Source organism: Phacochoerus africanus, chromosome 2 (assembly GCF_016906955.1).
Source record: "Phacochoerus africanus isolate WHEZ1 chromosome 2, ROS_Pafr_v1, whole genome shotgun sequence".
In the NCBI taxonomy this organism is placed as follows: domain Eukaryota; kingdom Metazoa; phylum Chordata; class Mammalia; order Artiodactyla; family Suidae; genus Phacochoerus; species Phacochoerus africanus.
In genome coordinates, this window is record NC_062545.1 from 100,773,776 (window position 1) to 100,795,234 (window position 21,459).

At 39.4% G+C, this 21,459-nt stretch overlaps 1 protein-coding gene across 3 annotated transcripts in view; it reads right to left on the reverse strand.

The window, feature by feature from the left end:
* DYM (dymeclin) overlaps nucleotides 1-21,459 on the reverse strand; it is a 387,283-nt gene that overhangs the window by 58,626 nt on the left and 307,198 nt on the right. For all 3 annotated transcript variants that reach the window (XM_047764400.1, XM_047764416.1, XM_047764407.1), the window contains one exon: nucleotides 9,062-9,175. In XM_047764400.1, the coding sequence (XP_047620356.1) occupies nucleotides 9,062-9,175 (114 nt within the window). The remainder of the gene's footprint in view (nucleotides 1-9,061; nucleotides 9,176-21,459) is intronic.

A 21,459-nucleotide genomic window follows, 5' to 3' on the forward strand; every position in this document is an offset into this window, starting at 1 on the left:
TACAAAACAACCGACCAGCACTCATGCACAGTATCAATCAAGGTCATGAAAGATAAGGAAAGACTGAGGAACAGTTACGGGTTGGAGGAGACTCAGAATTAAATACAATGTGGGCTCTGGAAAGGATTCTGAAACAGAAACAAGAACATTGGGAGAGGGGAAAAAAAATCCTAGTATAATTCAAATAAGGTCTGTAATTTAGTTAGCAGCATTGTACTTATGTTAATTTTCTGGTTTTGATGATTGTACTATAGTTATATGTAGTTATATGTATTGTTAACAACAGGGGAACCTGGATGAAGGGTTTACATGAACTGTCTCTACTATTTTTGCAAATTTTCTGTAAGTCTAAAATTATTTAAAAATAAAATGTGAAAAAAAAATCAAGGTGGCATTGATTCAAATCTCTTCTGGACACCCTATGTAAAACTGCTCCCTTCCCAACACTGTCTATCCTCCTCTATTTTTATCTACTACTTTCTAAAATAGCAAATATTATAAAATAAGCCACAAGGATATATTATACAATGGGGAATAGAGCTAATATTTTATAACAACCATAAATGAAGTATAACCTTTAAAAATTGTGAATCACTATATTGTACACTTCAATTTAGAAAAAAGAAAAAAAATAAAAACATCAGGGTACAAAAAAATAAATAAAACAGTAAATATTTTACTTATTTATTTTATTGTCTATCTCCTCCACACAAGCTCTGTGAGGCAGGGATTTTTGTCTATTTTTGTCCACTTGTGTATCCAGAGTTTAGAACAGTGCCTGACACATATAGAGAGAGACAGTTAAATGAATTAAAATTGAAAAGAGGATGGTAGAATAAAAATTAGAAAGGCAGGTCTGGAGACAGAAAATTTTACTCCCAAACTATTGAATTCTATCAAGTCCCCATTTCTTTCTTTTTTCTTCTTCTTCTTTTTTTTTTTTTTTTTTAAGGGCCGCATCCACAACATATGGAGGTTCCCAGGCTAGGGGTCTAACCGGAGCTGTAGCTGCTGGCCAATGCCACAGCCACAGCAACACCAGATCCAAGCTGTGTCCATGACCTACACCGCAGCTCATGGCAACTCCAGATCCTTAACCTACTGAGCAAGGCCAGGGATCAAACCCGAAACGTCATGGTTCCTAGTCAGATTTGTTTCTGCTGTGCCAAGACGGGAACTCCCCCATTTCTTCTTTAGAGTATATAAAGTGTGCTTTTCATTCAAGAACTCATCACATTTACTGGGCGACTATTATGTACCAGACATTGAACCAATAAGCATCAAGGAGATGCAGATGACCAAGACATGACCGCTATTCTTAAGGAAGTTATAGAGTGGGAGAGAGAAAACATTTAAATAACTATATACAAGGTAGAAGAGGAGGTCCCTAGAATGTATATGCAAAGAATATTAAGCAAATAATTAATTAATTTTTAGTGCCACACCCACATCATATGGAAGTTCCCAGGCTAGGGGTCAAATCAGAGCTGCAGCTGCCATCCTATGCCACAGCCATAGCAATGCCAGATCTGAGCTGCATCTAATGGCCTATACCACAGCTCATGGCAATGCCAGATCCTTAACCCACTGAGTGAGGCCAGGGATCGAACCCAAATCCTCATGGATACTAGTAGGGTTCTTAACTTGCTAAGACACAATGGGAGCTCCTAGAAAGCAAAGAAGATTTAGAGGATGGAGGCACAGGTAGGTTGAGGAGTAAAGGGAAAGGCTTCATAAAAGTTATTCAATTTATCAAGGGCTTCAATGAATGCCTACAATCTGAATAAGCAAAAATGAGAGAATAGTGTATTGAGAAAAGAAAACTGTGTAAGCAAATCCAAAAATGCAGGAAGGAAGAAGAAAGCACAGCCATGGTTCCAGTTGGCTAGAGCACTCGGGTGGGCATGGGAGTGATGGGAAGTGGGGGAGGGAAAGGGCTGGAACGGCAGCTTAGAGATAGACTGTGGATGGTCTAGAATTCCAGCCTAAGGACTCCAGACCTTATCAGGAAGCAACAGGGCTTGACCTCTAAATTGGAGGAGGATGTTACTAGAGCACTGCTTTGCAAAAACTTTCCATGGAATTTTATAAGACAGAATTCTAGGCCCCTAAGAATGGCAAGAAATCTTTGGGATTACCCTGTGTAATTTCTTACTGAGAGGAACTCTTTCAACTTTTTTTCTTATGTCATAGACTTGAGTTTCTCTGTCAATTGGTGTGTGTTTTTTTTTTTGTTTGTTTTGTTTTGTTTTGTTTTTTAACATCTACCCTCCAGACTTTCTGGTGAATACGATACTTTACTATTTCATGAAGCTCCATATAGGCTGCTAAACAACTTTACCCTTCAGAAAACATTTCCTTAGGTGGCACTAATACCTGTCTTTGTTTAGCTACTACCCAGTGCCCTGTGGCATAACATGAAATAGTAATTTCATAATAATTCCTCTTTTACAGAATAATCCTTAAAGTAGTTGAACATAGCTTTTATATTTTCCTGAAATCCTCTTTTCCAGGTTATATACCATCTAGTCCTCACCTTGGGTGATTTACAGGTTCTTTGCCATAACTTCACCTGCTTCTGCACACGGCTTAGTTTACCAATGTGATGCTCAGACGGGACCTAATGGTCCTAGAGTGGTTTGACCAGCATGGAAGAAAATAAGGTACAGGACAGTGGTGAACAAAACAGACTCCAGAGAAAGACTGCCTTGGTTTGAAGGCTATCTTTGTATCTGGGGAGTAATTTTTTTTTTTTTTTGACTTTTCCAGGGCCCACACCCGCGGCATATGGAGGTTCCCAGGCTAGGGGCCTAATCAGAGCTATAGCTGCCAGCCTACACCAGAGCCACAGCAATGCCAGATCCTTAACCCACTGAGTGAGGACAGGGATTGAACCCGCAGCCTCATGGTTCCAAGTTGGATTCATTTTCTCTGAGCCACGACAGGAACTCCAATTTTTTTTGTGTGTGTCTTGGGTAGTAATTTAACCTCTTGGAGCCTTAGCTGCTTCATCTAGAAAATGAGGAAAATAGCACCAATTCATAGCACTATAAAGTGCTTAGAAAAGCATCTCATAGCATTACTTGTATTACTGCGGAGCTTGAGGTCTCAAATGTTACTCACAGGTTTACATCCATCTGCCAGCATCTTGAGAAACTGCATCTGAGTTTTATGCTGAAAAAGGCTGGCAGCTCTTGTACAATTCACATACTTATTCTGGGTTTTAATTGAATTAATTAATTTATTTGTTTGTTTGTTTGCCTTTTAGGGCTGCACCTGTGGCATATGGAAATTCCCAAGCTAGGGGCTGAATCAGAGCTATAGCTGTGGGCCTACACCCCAGCCACAGCAAAGCAGAATCCGAGCAGCGCCTGTGACCTACACCACAGCTCATGGTAATGTCAGATCCTTAACCCACTGAGCTAGGCCACATCCTCTTGGATCCTAGTTAGGTTTGTTAACCACTGAGCCACGAAGGGAACTCCTGGGCTTCAATTTTATTAAAGGATATATTCTTTTCTTGTTTGAGATTATCCTCACTGGAGATAAACTAGCATTTGAAAGTAGGAGAATGCATCAATCAATCATGTAATCTTGTCCATGCTCTTAATGCAAAAGGCCCACAACTTCTAATTTTCTTTGCTTTCTCCTCTCAGAGGATCAAAGTTCCCTTTCAATTTGAGTCTTTGGAAAACAGCTGTATAAATTCATGTCGCTCCATTACATATGGCCTCTGTACATACCATTCTATCTTTTGCATATATCCTTGAAAAAAATCCATGCTCGTGAAGAAACTTCTCATACTGCTTTAGTTTCCTTTGATCATATATCAGGTTGTTGGAACTCAGGCACCTTTCACTCCTTTTCATGCTGAAACCTGGAAACTGCATTTCCTAGCATACCTCTGAAGGGTTTTGGGTTAGACTGTGGCAATGAGAGGAACTTGCATTTCAGAAGGAAGAAGAGAAACAGGCCACTGGTGGTCTGGTAACAGTGGTGGGCAGGTCTGTGGGCTTCAGCGGAAGTTTTGCTGGTGGTTTCTCGCAATCTTCTTGCAGACCCCCACATGGATGCTGCAGGCAGGCCAGACCATCGGGGATGACATTCTTGCCACTTTTGATTTCCTGAAAGCCAGCACTGGTTTTCACTGAAGTTGGCTTCCCTAGTCCTTACGACTTTTGAATTTCCGGTATTAAATTGCTTTCTGTTTGAAATCAGGGCTTTTACTTTCTCTGACAGATTTGGTAGGGAAAACAGAAGCCACTCTCTATAACTCAAGTATAAAGGGTTTTGTAAGGAAAAAAGAGGCTTATGCAACTGTTGGAAAGGCAAGATCAGAGAAGCTGTAACAGAAGACTCTCCTTAGCACCGAAGTGGGTGGTTCTCAAGAGCTAACTGAAGTGGCTGCAAATCTCAGGATCTCTGAGATGCCATCGACAACCCCTGCCACCTACAGCACCAAGTCAGGCAGGAGCTGCCTCTGGAGAATAATGGCTCCTTCTCTTCTGCCTTCTGAATCGCATGCAAGTGTGCCTCTCCTTGGCGACTCCAACTCAGAACTACACACAGAGGAGGAGGCAATTGCGATGCAGAGTTGAAAAGAGATAACTTCAGTACAAACACGGTTCTCATATTTGTTTGCACAGGACAATCAGGGATTGGATAGTCAACATTGTAAATTGTGTCTTCCATCCTCTGTGAACCAAATTTTTCTTAAGAGCCACATACAACTTTTAGCAATTTATGTTCTTTTGGCATACAAATCTGACTCTGTCCTCAAAGGTGAGCGCTTGTCACAAAAAATCCCCAGATTAATAATATTTCCTTATTGCCTCTTGTGTCTTCTGAGAGTGAAAACTGTTATCAAAAATGTATGCAGTTTCCTGCTTTGTGGAGAATGACAGTTTTAGATATGCATGGTCAGGATTACACTTTTAGGAATGGAAAGGGTCTTAAAAGTCACATAGTTGGATTTCCCAACCAATATTTGAAGCCTTACAATTGGAACAGCAAATAATTGCATATGTGTACCTTACTTTCTGCTCCTGTTATCAGTGGTGGGCATTGTTAATGGATCTCAGCACTCCATGCTGTACCTGAACTCAGCCTTAGACTCCTCCATTCACGGTGCTAGTCAGCTGGTACCGAAAGGAAGCGCCACATCCAAGATAGAACCTGTTTACACCCCTGTCAAGTGGCCATCAACCTATTACTTTATTTTATTTTATTTTTTTGTCTTTTTGCTATTTCTTGGGCCACTCCTGCATCATATGGAGGTTTCCAGGCTAGGGGTCAAATCGGAGCCGCAGCCTCTGGCCTACACCACAGCCACAGCAACGCGGGATCCGAGCCGTGTCTGCAACCTACACCACAGCTCACAGCAATGCCAGATCCTTAACCCACTGAGCAAGGGCAGGGACCGAACCCGCAACCTCATGGTTCCTAGTCGGATTCGTTAACCACTGCGCCACGACGGGAACTCCTCAACCTATTATTTTAATATCTCCGGTGAGAGTAAATGTACTACTTCCCAGAACTTGCCTATTCCATTTCTAAATACAGTTGACCCTTGAATAATAAGGATTTGAACTGCATGGATCCACTTATGCACTTTTCCAACAGTAGATACCACAGTACTACATAATCCATGGTTGGCTGAATTCCTGAGTTCAGAGAAATTGTGGATACAGTGGTCTGACTGTAAGTTATATCTGGGTCTTCAACTGCGTGGAGCGTCTTAACCCATGCATTGGTCAAGTGTCAACTGTAGTTCCATTTGTTAGAAAGTGTGTCCTTATGTGGGACTGAAATGCAGGTACCTGTATATGGCTTCTATCAATGGTCCTGTTCCTGAGGCCATACATAATAAGTCCTAATCTGCTTTCACACACAATTCTTCCAGTCCTTGAAGACAAGTCCCTTCTGCTTGGTACCTGTGAACTCCCCTAATGAATCCCTATGTTCTTTCAGTTTGGGAGATTTTCTGAAAGTTTTCCACGTTGCCTTAAGGTGTGACACCCAGAGTTTGCTCCGAACTGTCGTGACAGCCTCTATATACTAGTGGCATATTGACCCATGTGCACTGCTGAGTCGCACAACATTTGGCAAAGCAGAGCCAGGCATCTCACCATGACAGACTCAGTTAGCCAACGTCTGGAAGTTGTCCTAGAGACCATCTAGTCCAAGTCCAAATCCAGTTCCAATAACAATTCTTCCAATACTCGCAGACTAGTTCTCTTACTAGTCCGTCAGAACCTCTGTGTTCAGTGCAGACTCTGGCTATCTCCTAAAAGGCCTAAGAGCACTTCTCTGCCCATCAGACAACTTCTTGGATAAAGTCTGTCAGCATTTCCACCTTTCCGCCATGGTCCAAGTCAAACAAAAATCTAATTGATCCCTCTGCTTATAGTCTACTCTAAACACATCAGCCAGAGTGATCCTATTAAAATCAAAACCCCACCACGCCACTCCTCAAAATCTTGCACTGCACCTCCCCACACTTAGCATCTCTGTTCAGCTCCTGCTCCTCTGTCCTTGTCCTCACAGCTCTATCTGCTTTGCTCTTTTCATTTCCACAATATGATTGTTACCCTTCTGGCTTTGGACCTTTTTAGGAGATGTCCTTACTGCCTGGGACTCTCCCCTGAATCTGTATACCTAATTCCCCTAACCCCCTTTTCCCTAAAGGTTGTCTGGACCTGGATCTCTGGAATTCTACAACTTGTTCCCACCACATCCTCACTGATACCCCAAACACCCTTAACCTGTTTTATCATTTCCTTATTTTCCAGAGTATTTATCACATTCTAGTACACTAGATCATTTTGTTACTCATTATATTATGCTGATTGTTCATTGTCTGTTTCCTCCTGCTAGTCCAGGAGCACTGGAAGGGTAGGGATCTTTGCTCACTGTGCACCCAAGCACTTAGAGCAATAGCTTGTTACAGAGCAGATGCTTGATAAAGATGCATTCAGTGCTGATCCTGATGGAATCTTGTGACAAGCTTTAACCTAACATCCAAGGTCCTTGGCATTGGTCATTGCCATCTTCTCCTGTACTTTTGCCCCTATTCTGCTTTGTGCTTCCTCTCCCCTGAACCAACCTCCTGCTGCTTCTCTCCCTCCGACAGCCCACACGGCCCTTTCAAACCCCATTTTATGGTTTTTATGAATCCCTACATTCTTAGTCCCTGTCCTGAATCGTCTCTTCTCACCACTTCAGTAACTGAAACCTGGGTCTTACTCCTAGGCTACTCCCCCACTTACTGTAGCATCTGGCTCAGTCTTTCTTTCCATCCCATAGCTCATCATCCTGGCTGACTATGATGCCCATCCTTGGCTTCCAAGTCATTAACTGGTTCAGTCACATGGACTTTCATTCACATCTGTATCATTTCAGCCCCTCACTCATGGCTGAATCCAGGCCATGTTGTCATGGAAATCAGCTCCTTTTTAACATCATTGGTCTACATATACTGCTCTCTAATCACAGTTTCCATTGCTTCTACTACACTGATTCTTTGATCTCATCATATCCCCCTTCCCTTGACTTCTGCATTGTCTTTTCCTTACAGCCTCCTGACAGTTCCACTTCTTCCCTGACTTAGCTTAAACACAAAGATCCACCACTTCCTTTGAGTTGCCGGTCTACTCATCGTGGGGTTTTGTATGGGTTAACATGGTATAAATAAATTTGAAACAGTGAGAAAAAAGCCCAAAAGACTTCAGGGGTCTTACGTTATGTAAGAAAGGAAATAATGAAAATTCTCCACACTTAAGGAATTGTCAGGAAGAGAGTAAAGTCAAAGCTGGAGGGTCTGGTGAACTGTAATCAGGTTTTCTGCTACTGCCACATGGTGGTGCCATTTTAGCTGATAAGCAAGAAACCCCTTCGCCTTTGCTCACCCTGTGTGAACCGCAGTTTACATACAGTGGAATTCTGGCAAGTGATTATGACTCATGTGCTGTTGCTCTACACAGTCTGTTGTTATAACTGAAAATATTTTTGTATTCTACAACGTTTATTAAGCAGCGGTTCTAGTGTTAATGCTGAAAAACACAGCCTGCAAAACAGTAACTTTGGAGCAGAAACTTGTATCACACAGTGTGACACAACACTGTGAAGAAGGCTAAACATTCATGGTAATACCCTGTATGCTGTTAAACTTTAAAAAAAAAATTAGAGATAATGAAGGAAAAAAGTTAATAGAAGTATTAAAGTAAAAACAGGCGACACTACTGTACATTCATACATTCCCTGCAAATGTCCCCATTACATCTTTTCCTATGGGAAAACTAGTCTTCAAGTATGACTCTTGTATCATGAGATCACTTCAAGAATATACCTAATGCAAATGCCTAATGTAATACACACAAGTCTAACTGCCTTCTCAAAGGACAAACATTTCCCCCACCTGTTTTGTGAAATGGTCCCCTTTTCTACAGCTATACCTAGGCATCCAGTAAATAGCGTGGTGATTACGAGCAGGCTCTCTGGAGCCAGACTGCCTTGGTGTGAATCTCCTTGTTCCCTCATTTTCTAATTGCACAGCTTTGGGTAAGCTACTTAGCCTCTCTGTGCACCAGGTTCCTCATCTGAAGGTTAAGATAACACTACTCACCCTTAAAGGACTGCTGTGAGGACTAACAGAGTTAATATATGTGAGACACTGATAATCCACCCCCAACCCCTGCAAAGCACCGAGTCCACATTTTGTAAGTATCAGCTCCTGTAGTGATCATCTCCACCACCTTCCCATCAGCCCCCGATGACACTTAGAAGACTGAATTTATTTCACTGGGTTGAAAAATAAGGTGCTCCTTTATTCACTCACAGGCTATGCAGTGGTAGGAAGACAGTCCTTCTCTTGTTATTTCTTTTGGAAAAATGTCAGAATCCTTCATCGCAGTTTTGTGTGTCACTTCTATAGCGTAGGCCATATTCAGAGAGCCTTTTCTAGCGCAAGTGCAGGGTAAGTGGTATGAGTCTGAATAGAGCCTGCTCAGACGCCAATATTTACATCAGTGATACAACGGTACGTTTCTTTTGCCAGTCTTACCTTCAGCCTGTCTTTGGGCAGCGCGACAACCCCTTGCTTGATGATTTCCAGGACCCGTTCCACTGACAGCTCAGCTCCAGCCTGTAGTAACCGTGAGCTAAAGAAGGTGATCACCTGGAATGTAAAGTGTTATTTTTTTAAACAAGTGCATGTAGGAGATGAATTCTCAGCAGATGCCTTTCTCATATCATAGTCAAATGATCATTGTTCCATTTCTTAAGTGACCTGGCTTTTAATCCGCTAGTTCTCCTAAATCAGTCCCCTCTACAAAGACTTTGATGACTGAATCAGAGCCAACTCCTGAATATTCAGGGTTGATTACCCACTGTTTGAATTAAGTAGGCTCCTGAATTCTGCTCTTTCTTGTGCTGCCTCACCTTGCATTTATATTTCATTTAGAGAGCAGCACCCAGGAAGAGAAAGCTAAAGCTTAAAATTTGTTAATATTGAGGCTTGATGGTGACCTCAAAAAAGGTCTTAAGAAAGGAATTTGAAGCTAATGGCTAAAATGATGTTTTAGGGTTATTGATTTAATTTATCCACTTAAGTCTTATCCCTGATCACCAGGGATAATTAACAGGAAGCTGTAATTTTTTTTTGTTTCATGTCACAGTACAGCCTGAACTATGTAGCAAGATGCTAACAGAGTAACATTCTGGAAATAACACCATCTCTTAACACTTGTCGTTAAAAACTAAAAGAATGTCACCATTTCTTAGGAAATCACTTAAAAACCATGATGTTAATAAATCAAGAAAACTATAGGTCACTTTTTATTCAAGAAATTATACTATATCCTATAGACAAGTTGTTATAATCAGACATGCAAAAATATAAAAATTTTCTGTCTTTTACAATGTTGAGTATTTCTATTTACATCATGTTTTCTATTTCGTAGGTAAAATGTTTTAAGTTACTAACAGTTGTTTCTTTCTTTTTTTTTGTCCACACCTATGGCATGTGGAAATTTCCAGGCCAAGGATCAAACCAGTGCTGCAGCTGTGACCTGCACCACAGCTGAGGCAATGCCAGATCCTAAACCTGCTGTTCTGCAGGGGAATTTCCTTTCACAGCTATTGCTGAACATTTTAACAAATTTTCTTCCAGGGTTACTCTCCTAAATATTAATTGCTCAAGTGGCCCCCAAGCTTTTCTCTTATAGTGGAAAGCACATAATATAATATAAATGCGACTGAAATGGATTTATTCTGGAAAGTAGAGACCCAGTGGGAGGCAGAACCCTAAAAAACTTGTGCCTTGAAACTCTATGGCAATGAGTGAAAACAAAGGCAGCAATGCCTGGCCACAGTGCTGTTGATTCCAAATAAATCATTTCTTTATCTCAGGCAGTTTGCTGGCACCAACTCCTTTGCAAGTTGCTTATTTTGTCCATGACAGGTTGGTTTTCAACATGTGCCTATGGGTCTTATTTTTCCCAAGTCAGATTTTAAGCTTTTTTGGGGAATTCTGGTATAAAATTTCGTTCACAGAGTTTAGACACAGCAGGTGCTGAAACTGATTTTTAAAAAATGTCTCCTTATTTTTAAATGAGCATTTTATATGTGTAAAATAAATAAATTCAGCGACAATTTTTTTTAAATTTTGGTTTTACCTCAAGTTTTTGTGTTTTTAATCAACACACTGATGACCCTACTCAGTGAGATATCCAGAGAATTTACAAAGAAAATAGATGCTATCTTGTGTCTTAAAGAAAGATGCAATGTAATTTACACTTACATCATCATATTACATTCATTTACAGCAACTAAAATTCAATAAAAGAAAAAAAAATTTAAAAAGAAACGGGAGTTCCTCTCGTGGCGCAGTGGTTAACGAATCCGACTAGGAACCATGAGGTTGCGGGTTCGGTCCCTGCCCTTGCTCAGTGGGTTAACGATCCGGCGTTGCCGTGAGCTGTGGTGTAGGTTGCAGAAGCGGCTCGGATCCCGCGTTGCTGTGGCTCTGGCATAGGCCAGTGGCTACAGCTCCGATTCGACCCCTAGCCTGGGAATCTCCATATGCCACGGGAGCAGCCCAAAGAAATAGCAAAAAATAAATAAATAAATAAATAAATAAAATAAAAAGAAACGGAGCTCTCGTTGTGGCACAGTGGTTAAGGAACCTGACTAGCATCCACTGAGGATGCGGGTTCAATCTTTGGCCTTGCTCAGTGGGTTAAGGATCTGGCATTACCGTGAGCTGTGGTGTAGGTCGCAGACGCAGCTTGGATCCCATGTTGCTGTGGTTGTGGCGAAGGCCAGCAGCTACAGCTCCCACTTGATCCCTAGCCTGGGAACCTCCAAATGCCTGTGGGTGCGGCTCTAAAAAGACAAAAGGCAAGAAAAGAAAGAGAGAACGATGAATGCAATGTAATTGGAGGACAAGACATAGATCAAACATGAATAATTAAATGGATTATTTATCCATTTATTTTTTTGCCAAACCCATGACATGTGGAAGTTCCTGGGATCCAACCCACGCCACAGCAGTGACAACACCGGATCCTTAACCCAGTGAGCCATCAGGGAACTCCGTGTATAATTAAATGGATTTAGACAGCATGGAAGTGTACACTACAAACTGCTCAAAGGCAGAGCCCTAGTTAAGAATCTTACTAACAATGTGACTTGTAAGAGCTCAACTTCTTCCAGATGTAGCCTCATGTAGTGGTTTAGAGCACTTACCAGGTGTCAGATTGCTTTGGTTTAAACCCCAAGCCTTCTTTATAAACTTAGGCAAGTTATTTTAACTTTTCCATGCCTGACTTTCCTGATCTATAAATGAGGAAGAATATAGTGTCTGCCTCATAGGGTTATTCTTAGAATTAAGTAAGTTAATACTTGCCGAGTGCTAAGAACAATGCCTGAGACATGCTAAGTGCTCACAAAGTGTCAGATGCTATGATTATTATTAGGTCTATCGCAGTATCTTCATTTATAAAATGACAAAGTTACCCTATCTACCACATAGGAGATAATACTAATACATGTAAAAGTTATCTGTTAAGGATGAAAGCCAGAAATGTTCTACCCTACCAGCGTATCCAATCAGTAGTATTTCTTTGTAGTTATATGTCTACATTCCTGATTTTATGCCTGATATGGGCGAAAAATTTATAACAAGTTTGGTGGCAAAGGTCATCTCATCCAAACCAGTTAGGACTAGCAAGTGAAATCAATGGAAAGGAACTTTCAGGAGAGCCCGCTGGTTAAAACTAAATGACGAGGGACTTTCCTGGAGATCTAGTGGTTAGGACTCAGTGTTTTCACCACTGTGGCCTGGGTTCAATTCCTGGTCTGGGAACTGAGATCCCACATAAAGTGGCTGTGTGCCATGGCCAAAACAACAACAACAACAACACAAGCACCATTAGTTTAATACATTACTGAGGGTCAATGAACAACTCTTCTATTTTTACTTGATTAATTTATTACGTATAAACTTCTCTCTTTCCAAAGAATTCACGTTTTATTATTTTCAGAAAAATTAAACTTAGTACCAGATTGAGGAAGTTTTCATAGTTTTTTAGAAAATAATGGAAGAATGCTGAATTTTGACAAATGTTTTTCTTGCATGTATTGAGACGATCGTATGGTTTTTCTTCTGCAGTCTTAAGATTTGTCTAGTGTAATATAGTAAATTACACCAGTTAATTTTTAAATGTTGAGCCTGCCTTGAATTCCCAGGACACATGCCAATTGATCATGATGTGTTATTCATTTGATATACTGATAGATTTGGTTTGCTAATATTTTACTGAGGATTTTTTTTGCCTATGTCTGAGAGCAGTATTGATCTGTAGTTTTCTATTTTTATAATGGTATTAAGGTATTAAGGTACTGGTATTAAGGTAATGTCTCATAAAAAAAGTTGGGAAAATGTCCTTGTCTATTAATATCTGGAAGAATTTCTACTGAAATAGTATTATTTTCATCTTAAAAGTCTGGCAGAATTCAAGGGTAATTAATATGCTATCTAGGCCTGGAATTTCCTTTGTTGAAAAAATTTTATGTGCTAATTCAATATCTATTAAAGATATAAAACTATTAAAGATATAAAACTATTATCTTTCTTTATGAGTAAGCTTTGAAAGTCTGTGTCCTTTAAGGAATTTGACTATTTTACCTAAATTATCAAACTTATTGCCAGAAGCTTATTCACAATACTCCTTTATTATCCTCTCAATGTCCCCTCTATTGTCCCTGATATTGGGAGTGCAGATCTAATAAAAGCAAAAAAAAAAAAAAAATTTTTTTTAACAGGCTATACTCCATTTATAATTTTTTTTTCTTTCTTTCTAGGGCTACACTCGTGACATATGGAGGTTCCCAGGCTAGGGGTCTAATCCGAGCTACAGCTGCCAGCCACAGCCACAGCCACACCAGATCTGAGCCTCGTCTGCAACCTACACCACAGCTCACAGTAATGCTGGATCCTTAACCCACTGAGCAAGGCCAGGGATAGAACCTGCAATCTCATGGTTACTAGTCAGATTTGTTTCCCCTGCGCCACTATGCCAACTCCCCACTTATAATTATTATAAAATATTTGCTATATTTTCTGTACTGTAAAATATATCCTTATAGCTTATATTTTGTACTTCTTAATCCCCTATGCCTAACTTGCCCCTCCCCACTTCCCTCTCCCTACTGGTAACCATTAGAGTATATTCTCTATATCTGTGAGTCTATTTCTGTTTTGCTATATTTATTTATTTTATCTCACTAAGCATAATACCTTCTAGGTCCATTCATGGTGCTGCAAATGGCACTGCAAATTTCACTCTTATACACACTTAGGTTGCTTTCATATCTTGGCAATTATACATAATGCTGCTATGTACACTGGGGTGCATGTATCTTTTTAAATTCATGGTTTTTTCCCCATATACCTAAGAAGGGAATTACTGGGTCATACATTGTTCATAGTTCTATTCTTAGTTTTTTGAGGAACATCCAGACTGTTTTCCACAATGGCTGCACCAATCTACATTCCCACCAAGAGTGTACAAGAGTTCCCTTTTCTTCACATCCTCACCGATATTTGTTATTTGTGGTCTATTTGACGGCAGCCACTCTGATAAACCATTGTGGTTTTGGTTTTTTGTTCTTTTGTGGGTTTTTTTTTGTTTGTTTGTTTGCTTTTTAGGGCTGCACCTGTAGCATATGGAAGTTCCCAGGCTAGGAGTCGAATCAGAGCTACAGCTGCTGGCCTATGCCACAGCCACAGCAACATGGGATTCAAGCTGCATCTGTGATCTATGTCATAGCTCATGGCAATACCAAATCCTTAACCCACTGAGCAAGGCCAGGGATCAAACCCACATCCTTGTGGATCCTAGTCTGGTTCATTACTGGTGAGCCATGACAAGAACTCCTCATTGTGGTTTTGATTTGCATTTCTCTGATGATTAGTCATTGGTGAGCATCTTTTCATGTGCCTGTTGGTATATCATCTTTGGAAGAATGTCTATTCAGGTATTCTGCTCATTTAAAATTTTTTTTTTGACATTGAGCTATATCAACTGTTTATATATTTTGGGTATTAACACCTTATCATTCATATCATTTGCAAATATTTTCTCCCATTCAGTAGGTTGCCTTTTCCTTTAGTCTGTGGTTGCTTGACAGATCCTTAGTTCACTAAGCCATGAGGGAACTCCAGTCTATGGTTTCTTTTGCTGTGCAAAGTTTTTTAAATTTAATTAGATCCCACTTGTTTATTTTTGCTTTGGTTTCCTTTGGCTTAGGAGACAGATCCAAAAAAAATTGCTATGATTTATTCTGTGAATGTTCTATGTTTTCTTTTGGGAGTTTTATGGATTCTGATCTTATATTTAAGTCTTTAACCCATTTTGAGTTAATTTTTGTATATAGTGTGAGAAAATATACAAATGTCATTATTTTACATATACTATCCAGTTTTCTCAGAACCACTTACTGAAGAGACTGTCTTTTCTCCATTGCATATTCTTGTCTCCTTTGTTATAAATTAAATGACCATAAGCTCTTGGGTTTATTTCTGGGCTCTCTATTCTGTTCCATTGATCTAGTAATCTTTGTGTCTGTTTTCATGCTGATACCAAACTGCTTTGATTAGTGTAGCTTTGTAGTATAGTCCCAAGTCAGGGAGAATAATACTTCTAGTTCTGTTCTTCTTTCTTAAGACTGTTTTAGCCATTTGGGATCTTTTGCGTTTCCATACACATTTTAGAATTATTTGTTCTATTTCTGTGAAAAATGCCATTGTTGTTTTGACAGAGATTGCACTGAATATGTAGACTGCCTTGAGTACTATGACATTTCAACAATATTAATTCTTCTAATTTACAAACATGGCATATCTTTCCATCTGTTTGTGTTATCTTCAGTTTCTTTCATCAATGTTTTAGAATTTTATGAGTACAAGTCCTTTACCTCCTCAGTTAGGTTTATCCCTATTATTATTATTATTATTATGAGGGCTGCACCTGCAGCATATGGAGGTTCTTAGGCTAGGGGTTGAATTGGAGCTGCAGCTGCCAGTCTACACCACAGCCACACAGGATCCAAGCCGTGTCTGAGACCTACCCACAGCTCACTGCAACCCACTGAGTGCAGTTCCTTACCCCACTGAGGTAGGCCAGGGATTGAACCCACATCCTCGTGGTTACTAGTTGAGTTCATTACCACTGAGCCACAATGGAAATTTCTAATTTTATTATTTTTGATGCTATGATAAATGGGATTTTTTTTTTTATTACTCAGTGAATTTTATTACATTTATAGTTGTACAATGATCATCACAACCCAATTTGGGATTGTTTTCTTAATTTCTCCTTCTGATAGTTCACTGTCAGTGTATAGAAACAGAAATGCAACAGATGTCTTTATATTAATTTTATATCTTGCAACTTTGCTAAACTCTTTTAATAGTGATAATTTTTTTTTTTTGGTGGCATCTTTAAGATTTTCTATGTATAGCGAAAGTTTTACTTCTTGCTTTCCAATTTGGATTCCTTTTTATTTTTTATTTTTATTTTTTGTCTTTTTGCCATTTCTTGGGCTGCTCCCGTGGCATATGGAGGTCGAATCGGAGCTGTAGCCGCCAGCCTACGCCAGAGCCACAGCAACACGGGATCCAAGCTGCATCTGTGACCTATACCACAGCTCACGGCAACGGTGGATCACTAACCCACTGAGCAAGACCAGGGATCGAACGTGAAACCTCATGGTTCTTAGTTGGATTTGTTAACCACTGCGCCGCTGTGGGAACTCCTGGATTCCTTTTAATTCTTTTTCTTATCTGATTGCTGTGGTTAGGACTTCCAGTACTATGTTGAATAAAAGTGGGGAGGGTGGGCATCCTTGTCTTGGTTCTGATTTTAAAGGAAATGCTTTCATCTTCTCACTGTTGAGTATGATGTTAGCTATAGGTCTGTCATATATGGCCTTTATTACATTGAGGTATATTCCCTCCATACCTAACTGTGGAGAGTTTCTAAAAGGATGTTGAATTTGTCAAAAGTTTTCTGCATCTATTAAGATGATCATATGATTTTTATTCTCCAATTTGTTAATGTGGTATTATCACAGTAATTTTGTACATACTGAACAATCCTTGCATCCCTGGGATAAATCCAACTTGATCATGGTGTATGATCCTTTTAACATATTGCTGAATTCAGTTTGGTAATATTTTGTTGAGGATTTTTTTCACCTATGTTCATCAGTGATACTGGCCTATAGTTTTCTTTTTTGTTTTTTGTTTTTTTTGTTTTGTTTTGTTTTTGTCTTTTTGCCATTTCTTGGGCCGCTCCTGCGGCATATGGAGGTTCCCAGGCTAGGGGTCGAATTGGAGCTGTAGCCACTGGCCTACGCCAGAGCCACAGCAACGCGGGATCCGAGCCGCGTCTACAACCTACACCACGCCTCACGGCAACGCCAGATCGTTAACCCACTGAGCAAGGGCAGGGACTGAACCCGCAACCTCATGGTTCCTAGTGGATTCGTTAACCACTGCGCCATGATGGGAACTCCTAGTTTTCTGTTTTTTGTGTGTGTGGTGTCTGTGTTTGGTTTTGGTATCAGGGTGATGCTGCCTCAAAGAATGAGTCCAGAAATGTTCCTTCTTCTAGATGTTAATTCTCTAGATGTTTGGTAGAATTCACCTATGAAGCCATCTGTCCTGGATTTTTATTTGCTGAGAGTTTTTAAATTACTCATTCAATTTCATTACTGGTAATTGGTCTATTCTTATTTTCTATTTCTTCCCAGTTCAATCTTGGGAAATTATACATTTCTAGGAATTTTTCCCTTTCTTCCAGGTTGCCTATTTTATTGGCATACAGCTATTTGTGGTAATTGCTATGATTCTTTGTATTTTTGTGGTATTTGTTGTAACTTCTCTCTTTTTTTTTCTTCTGATTTTATTGATTTGGGCCATCTTTTTTTCTTGATGAGTCTGGCTAAAGGTTTATCAATTTTTTTTTTATCTTTTCAATGAATCAACTCTTCATTTCATTGACTTTTTCTTTTTTTTCCCCTGCCTTGATTTCATTTATTTCTGCTCTGGTCTTTATAACTTCTTTCCTCCTACTAACTTTAGGTTTTGTTTATTCTTCACTCTCTAATTCTAGGTAAACAGATAGGTTGTTTATTTGACATTTTTCTTATTTCCTGAAGTAGGCTTGTATTGCTATAAACTTTCCCCTTGGAACTGCTTTTGCTGCATCCCACAGATTTTGGATCACTGTGTTTCCATTTTCATTTGTCTCCAGGGTTTTAAAAAATTTCCTCTTTGATTTCTCTGGTGACCCTGTGGTTGTTTGGTAGCATACTATTTAGCCTCCATATGTTTGTGTTTTTTTTGAAGGTTTTTTTTTTTTTTTTCCTTGTAGTTGATTTCTAGGCTTATAGCATCATGGTTGGAAAAGATACATGTTATGATTTCAATTTTCTTAAATTTACTGAGACTTGTTTTGTGGCCTAGCACATGATCTATTCTGGAGAATGTTCAATGTACACTTGAAAAGACTATATATTCTGCTGCTTTTTGACAGAATGTTCCATATGTATCTAGTAAGTCCATTTGGTCTAATGTGCCATTTAAGTCCAGTGTTTCCTTATGGATTTTCTGTCTGGATGATCTGTCCACTGATTAAGTGGGGCTGCACAAGGTGATCTGAAGACAGAGAGATGACCCCTGCAACTGCTGAGCTTAGGGAACCCAAATCCCTTAGTGATCAGTAAGCATGCCCCCCTTTTTCTCCAGAGGGAGACAGAGACATAACCCCGACCTACACCCATCTGATTCCAGATACATGCACCTCCTTCATTTTCTACCTCCTTCAAGTCTTAGCTCAAATGCCATTTCAGAGAGAAGTCTTCTATGACTGCACTCTTTAGATATGCAATTTCCCAACCTTATTCCAAACAGCACTCATTATTCCTCTTCTTTTTTGGCCTAAGCAACAAGGTAGATATTGATGTCATTTACAGAACTAAGGAAGAGAGGAAAAAGCTGATTCATTTTGTGTATGATTTTATTTGAAGAAAATACAGAATTCTGATTTAACCCTGTTCAATATTTGTGGGACTGTTGTATAGGCAACTGAATGCACTAGTTTGGAGCTCAGTAAGGACAGTCAAGTTTGGAAATACAGAACACATAGTGTAAATTTTACACTGTCCAAAGGTAAAAATAGTTCTTGCCTTTACCATACAACTATTACTGTTCATTGGCTCTGTTCTTTACTTATATTCAGCCATGAAATTTCTTTCCTGCCCTCTCTAATTTGGGGTGGTATTTCTATTTTGTCCTATTGCTTAATTTAGTCAGATCATATCGTCTTATGAGTTATATGGGAGAGGTATGTACCAGCAGCTAACAGAAATTCGGCTACTTGAAAAGCACATGCCTAACTCCTTCTGCAGAAGTTAAAAAGTACTCACAGGTTAGTCACTCCTGTCTCAGACATTCAATACTGCTTAATGTCTTAATGAAAAATATCAATTCTCGACTCCCTGTCAGCTAAAAATAACGGTAGATTCATAGTCTCCTCTACCAACACTTTTCAAGGTTAACTCCATGAAAGAAGGAATAGCAATGGCTTGCTTAAGTCAAAATTTCAGGAGCATTTAGGGGAGAGAAGGGGAAGGTAAAGTGCTGAAAGAGGCACAAAACAGAGATGTTATTTATATCTTTACCCTGGCATTCTTTTCAAAATATGTAAAAAGAGTTTAAAATGATTTTGAATGAATTTCCAGTGTGCCCAACACTATTCTGGATGACAGAATTCAACAAAAAGTTGTTGGAAAATCTGCTCATTTGGAATCTTAGGGTTTATCCAAGTGAATGTTGAAAATATGGAGTTTAAAATGAGTGGATCTAGATTCAAGGCTGGGTGACTTACTAGCTAAGTGACCTTAAGCCAACCATTTCACGCTCAAGCCCTGTTCTGCCTTCCTCGTGGGGATAATTTAAGGGTCAAATGAGATAATGTGTGTGCAAATAACTCTATGCAAATATGTGATCATTATCTAAGAGGAAGATTCTTAGGTGGGGAATCTGTGTTAAAATCACCTGGGAAGCCCTCTCTCAGACTGCTGGCTTCCTTACTGGTAAAGCGGGATAATAACTAGTTTACCAGTTTAAAAAGAATAAAAGATTCATGCATGCAAAGGCACTTAGACTCATTCCCAGCACTTATTAGGTACTCGAAAATGTTTAGGCATAAATTTATCTATTTTTAAGAACTGCATAACAGCACACAGCCAAATATTTACCCCCTAAATGCATTTTTCACTGAACAGATTTGGAGTGTTGATAAGGAGCCCATTCTGACAAGAACAGGAAAGTGAGCACTGGATGTAAGTTCAGTTTAACACTCTGCTTTTATTTCCATGTGATTAAACACTGTGAGATAAACAGTGAGGTCCCTTCTATTTCCTCACCTTCTCTCTGCTTTTTGCTTCTTCTAAAGGAGACTGATTTTCAAATTGATATAGTTTAAATCCTTTGCATGGTTCTTGTGTGTCCTTTAAAAAATTAACATGGTCCTTCAGGGATATTTTTAAGGATGTCAGCAGGCTGGTTACCAAGAAAAGAATATTGCTTTCACCACTGGTGCTATAAAGATTGATTTGACATCAGAAGTGAACTCCATGGAGAAAGAAAACAGTGAAATTCCTGGATATGTTTTCAGATGTTTCAGATAGTGAACAGGCAAACCAATGAGAAACTGTAGGAACTTTTAGTGAATGTGGATAGTAGTTAGACATTATGATTACAATATGGATTTTATTATCAAACTGCCTGGGTCTAAGTTCTGGCTCTATTACTTTCTGAATGTGTGAGCACAAGCAAGTTAAATATTTCTAAGCTGTTTTCTTTATCTATAATTGAAAATTAAAATGAAATATACCTCATATATTTTTTAATGAAGTTTATTTTTTAATGAAGATTAAGAGAGATAATTCACGTAACTGCTTAGAAAGCATGCAATAAAAGCAAGCAATGCTAATGATAAAGTGAATAGAAAGGGAGCAAACAATTTTTGATGTGGTTTAAACATTTAAAGCCAAATAAATCCAAACGATGTGTCATAATGTGATGATCTAATACCTATTACAGTTATGACGAGAGAAAAAATAACTCTGGGTGAGTATTTTATCAGAAACAAAAGGAAAAAATTGGCTATTATGAAAAGAGGTTTTGGCAATTAAAAAGAAAACATTTCCCTCCAATATACAGCAGATAGAGACTATCTGACATACACTGTGCACAGTTCAGGAGACTATCCAAAGGAAGAAAGGAAGAAAGAGTGAGTAAGAGAGACGGGGGCCGGGGGCGGGGGGGGGGGGGGAAGGAAAGGAGAAAAGGAGAAAAAAAGACAGGAAGGACTGATGAAAGAAACTGAAATCAAAGAAGTCCAGGGAAAGGCAAATGTCACCGCTGAGTTCTCCTGGCGCAGGAGGTTAAGGATTCAAAGCCTGAGTCGATGCTATGGCCCAGGAACTTTCAAACCCCTCCCCAAAAGGTTATGATAGACGGGGTAGGGGTTTGCCAAAAGGGCAGACTAAAACAATGAAGATTATGCAGGTCAGAAATGTGAAAGCTAAAAAGGACATATGGTGTAGTTCTATAATTCAAAGATCTGGATAAACCCTGGAACTTAAGAGAGATATTACAAGAAAACATGCCCATTCTGGGGTGGTATTCTTAGACCCAATTAGACATCAAGAGACTCATATAACAGGCTACATTTGGCATCAGATTAATTTAAAAGGACAAAAGGAGAGGAAAAAGAGCATGTCAACAGCACGGTTACAGGCTTCTGCTTTCCCTAGGAGTGCTCGCAACAGTCTCAGGGCCAGTCTTTGGACCCTCAAGTGATAGCTCTGATGTGAGATCCAATA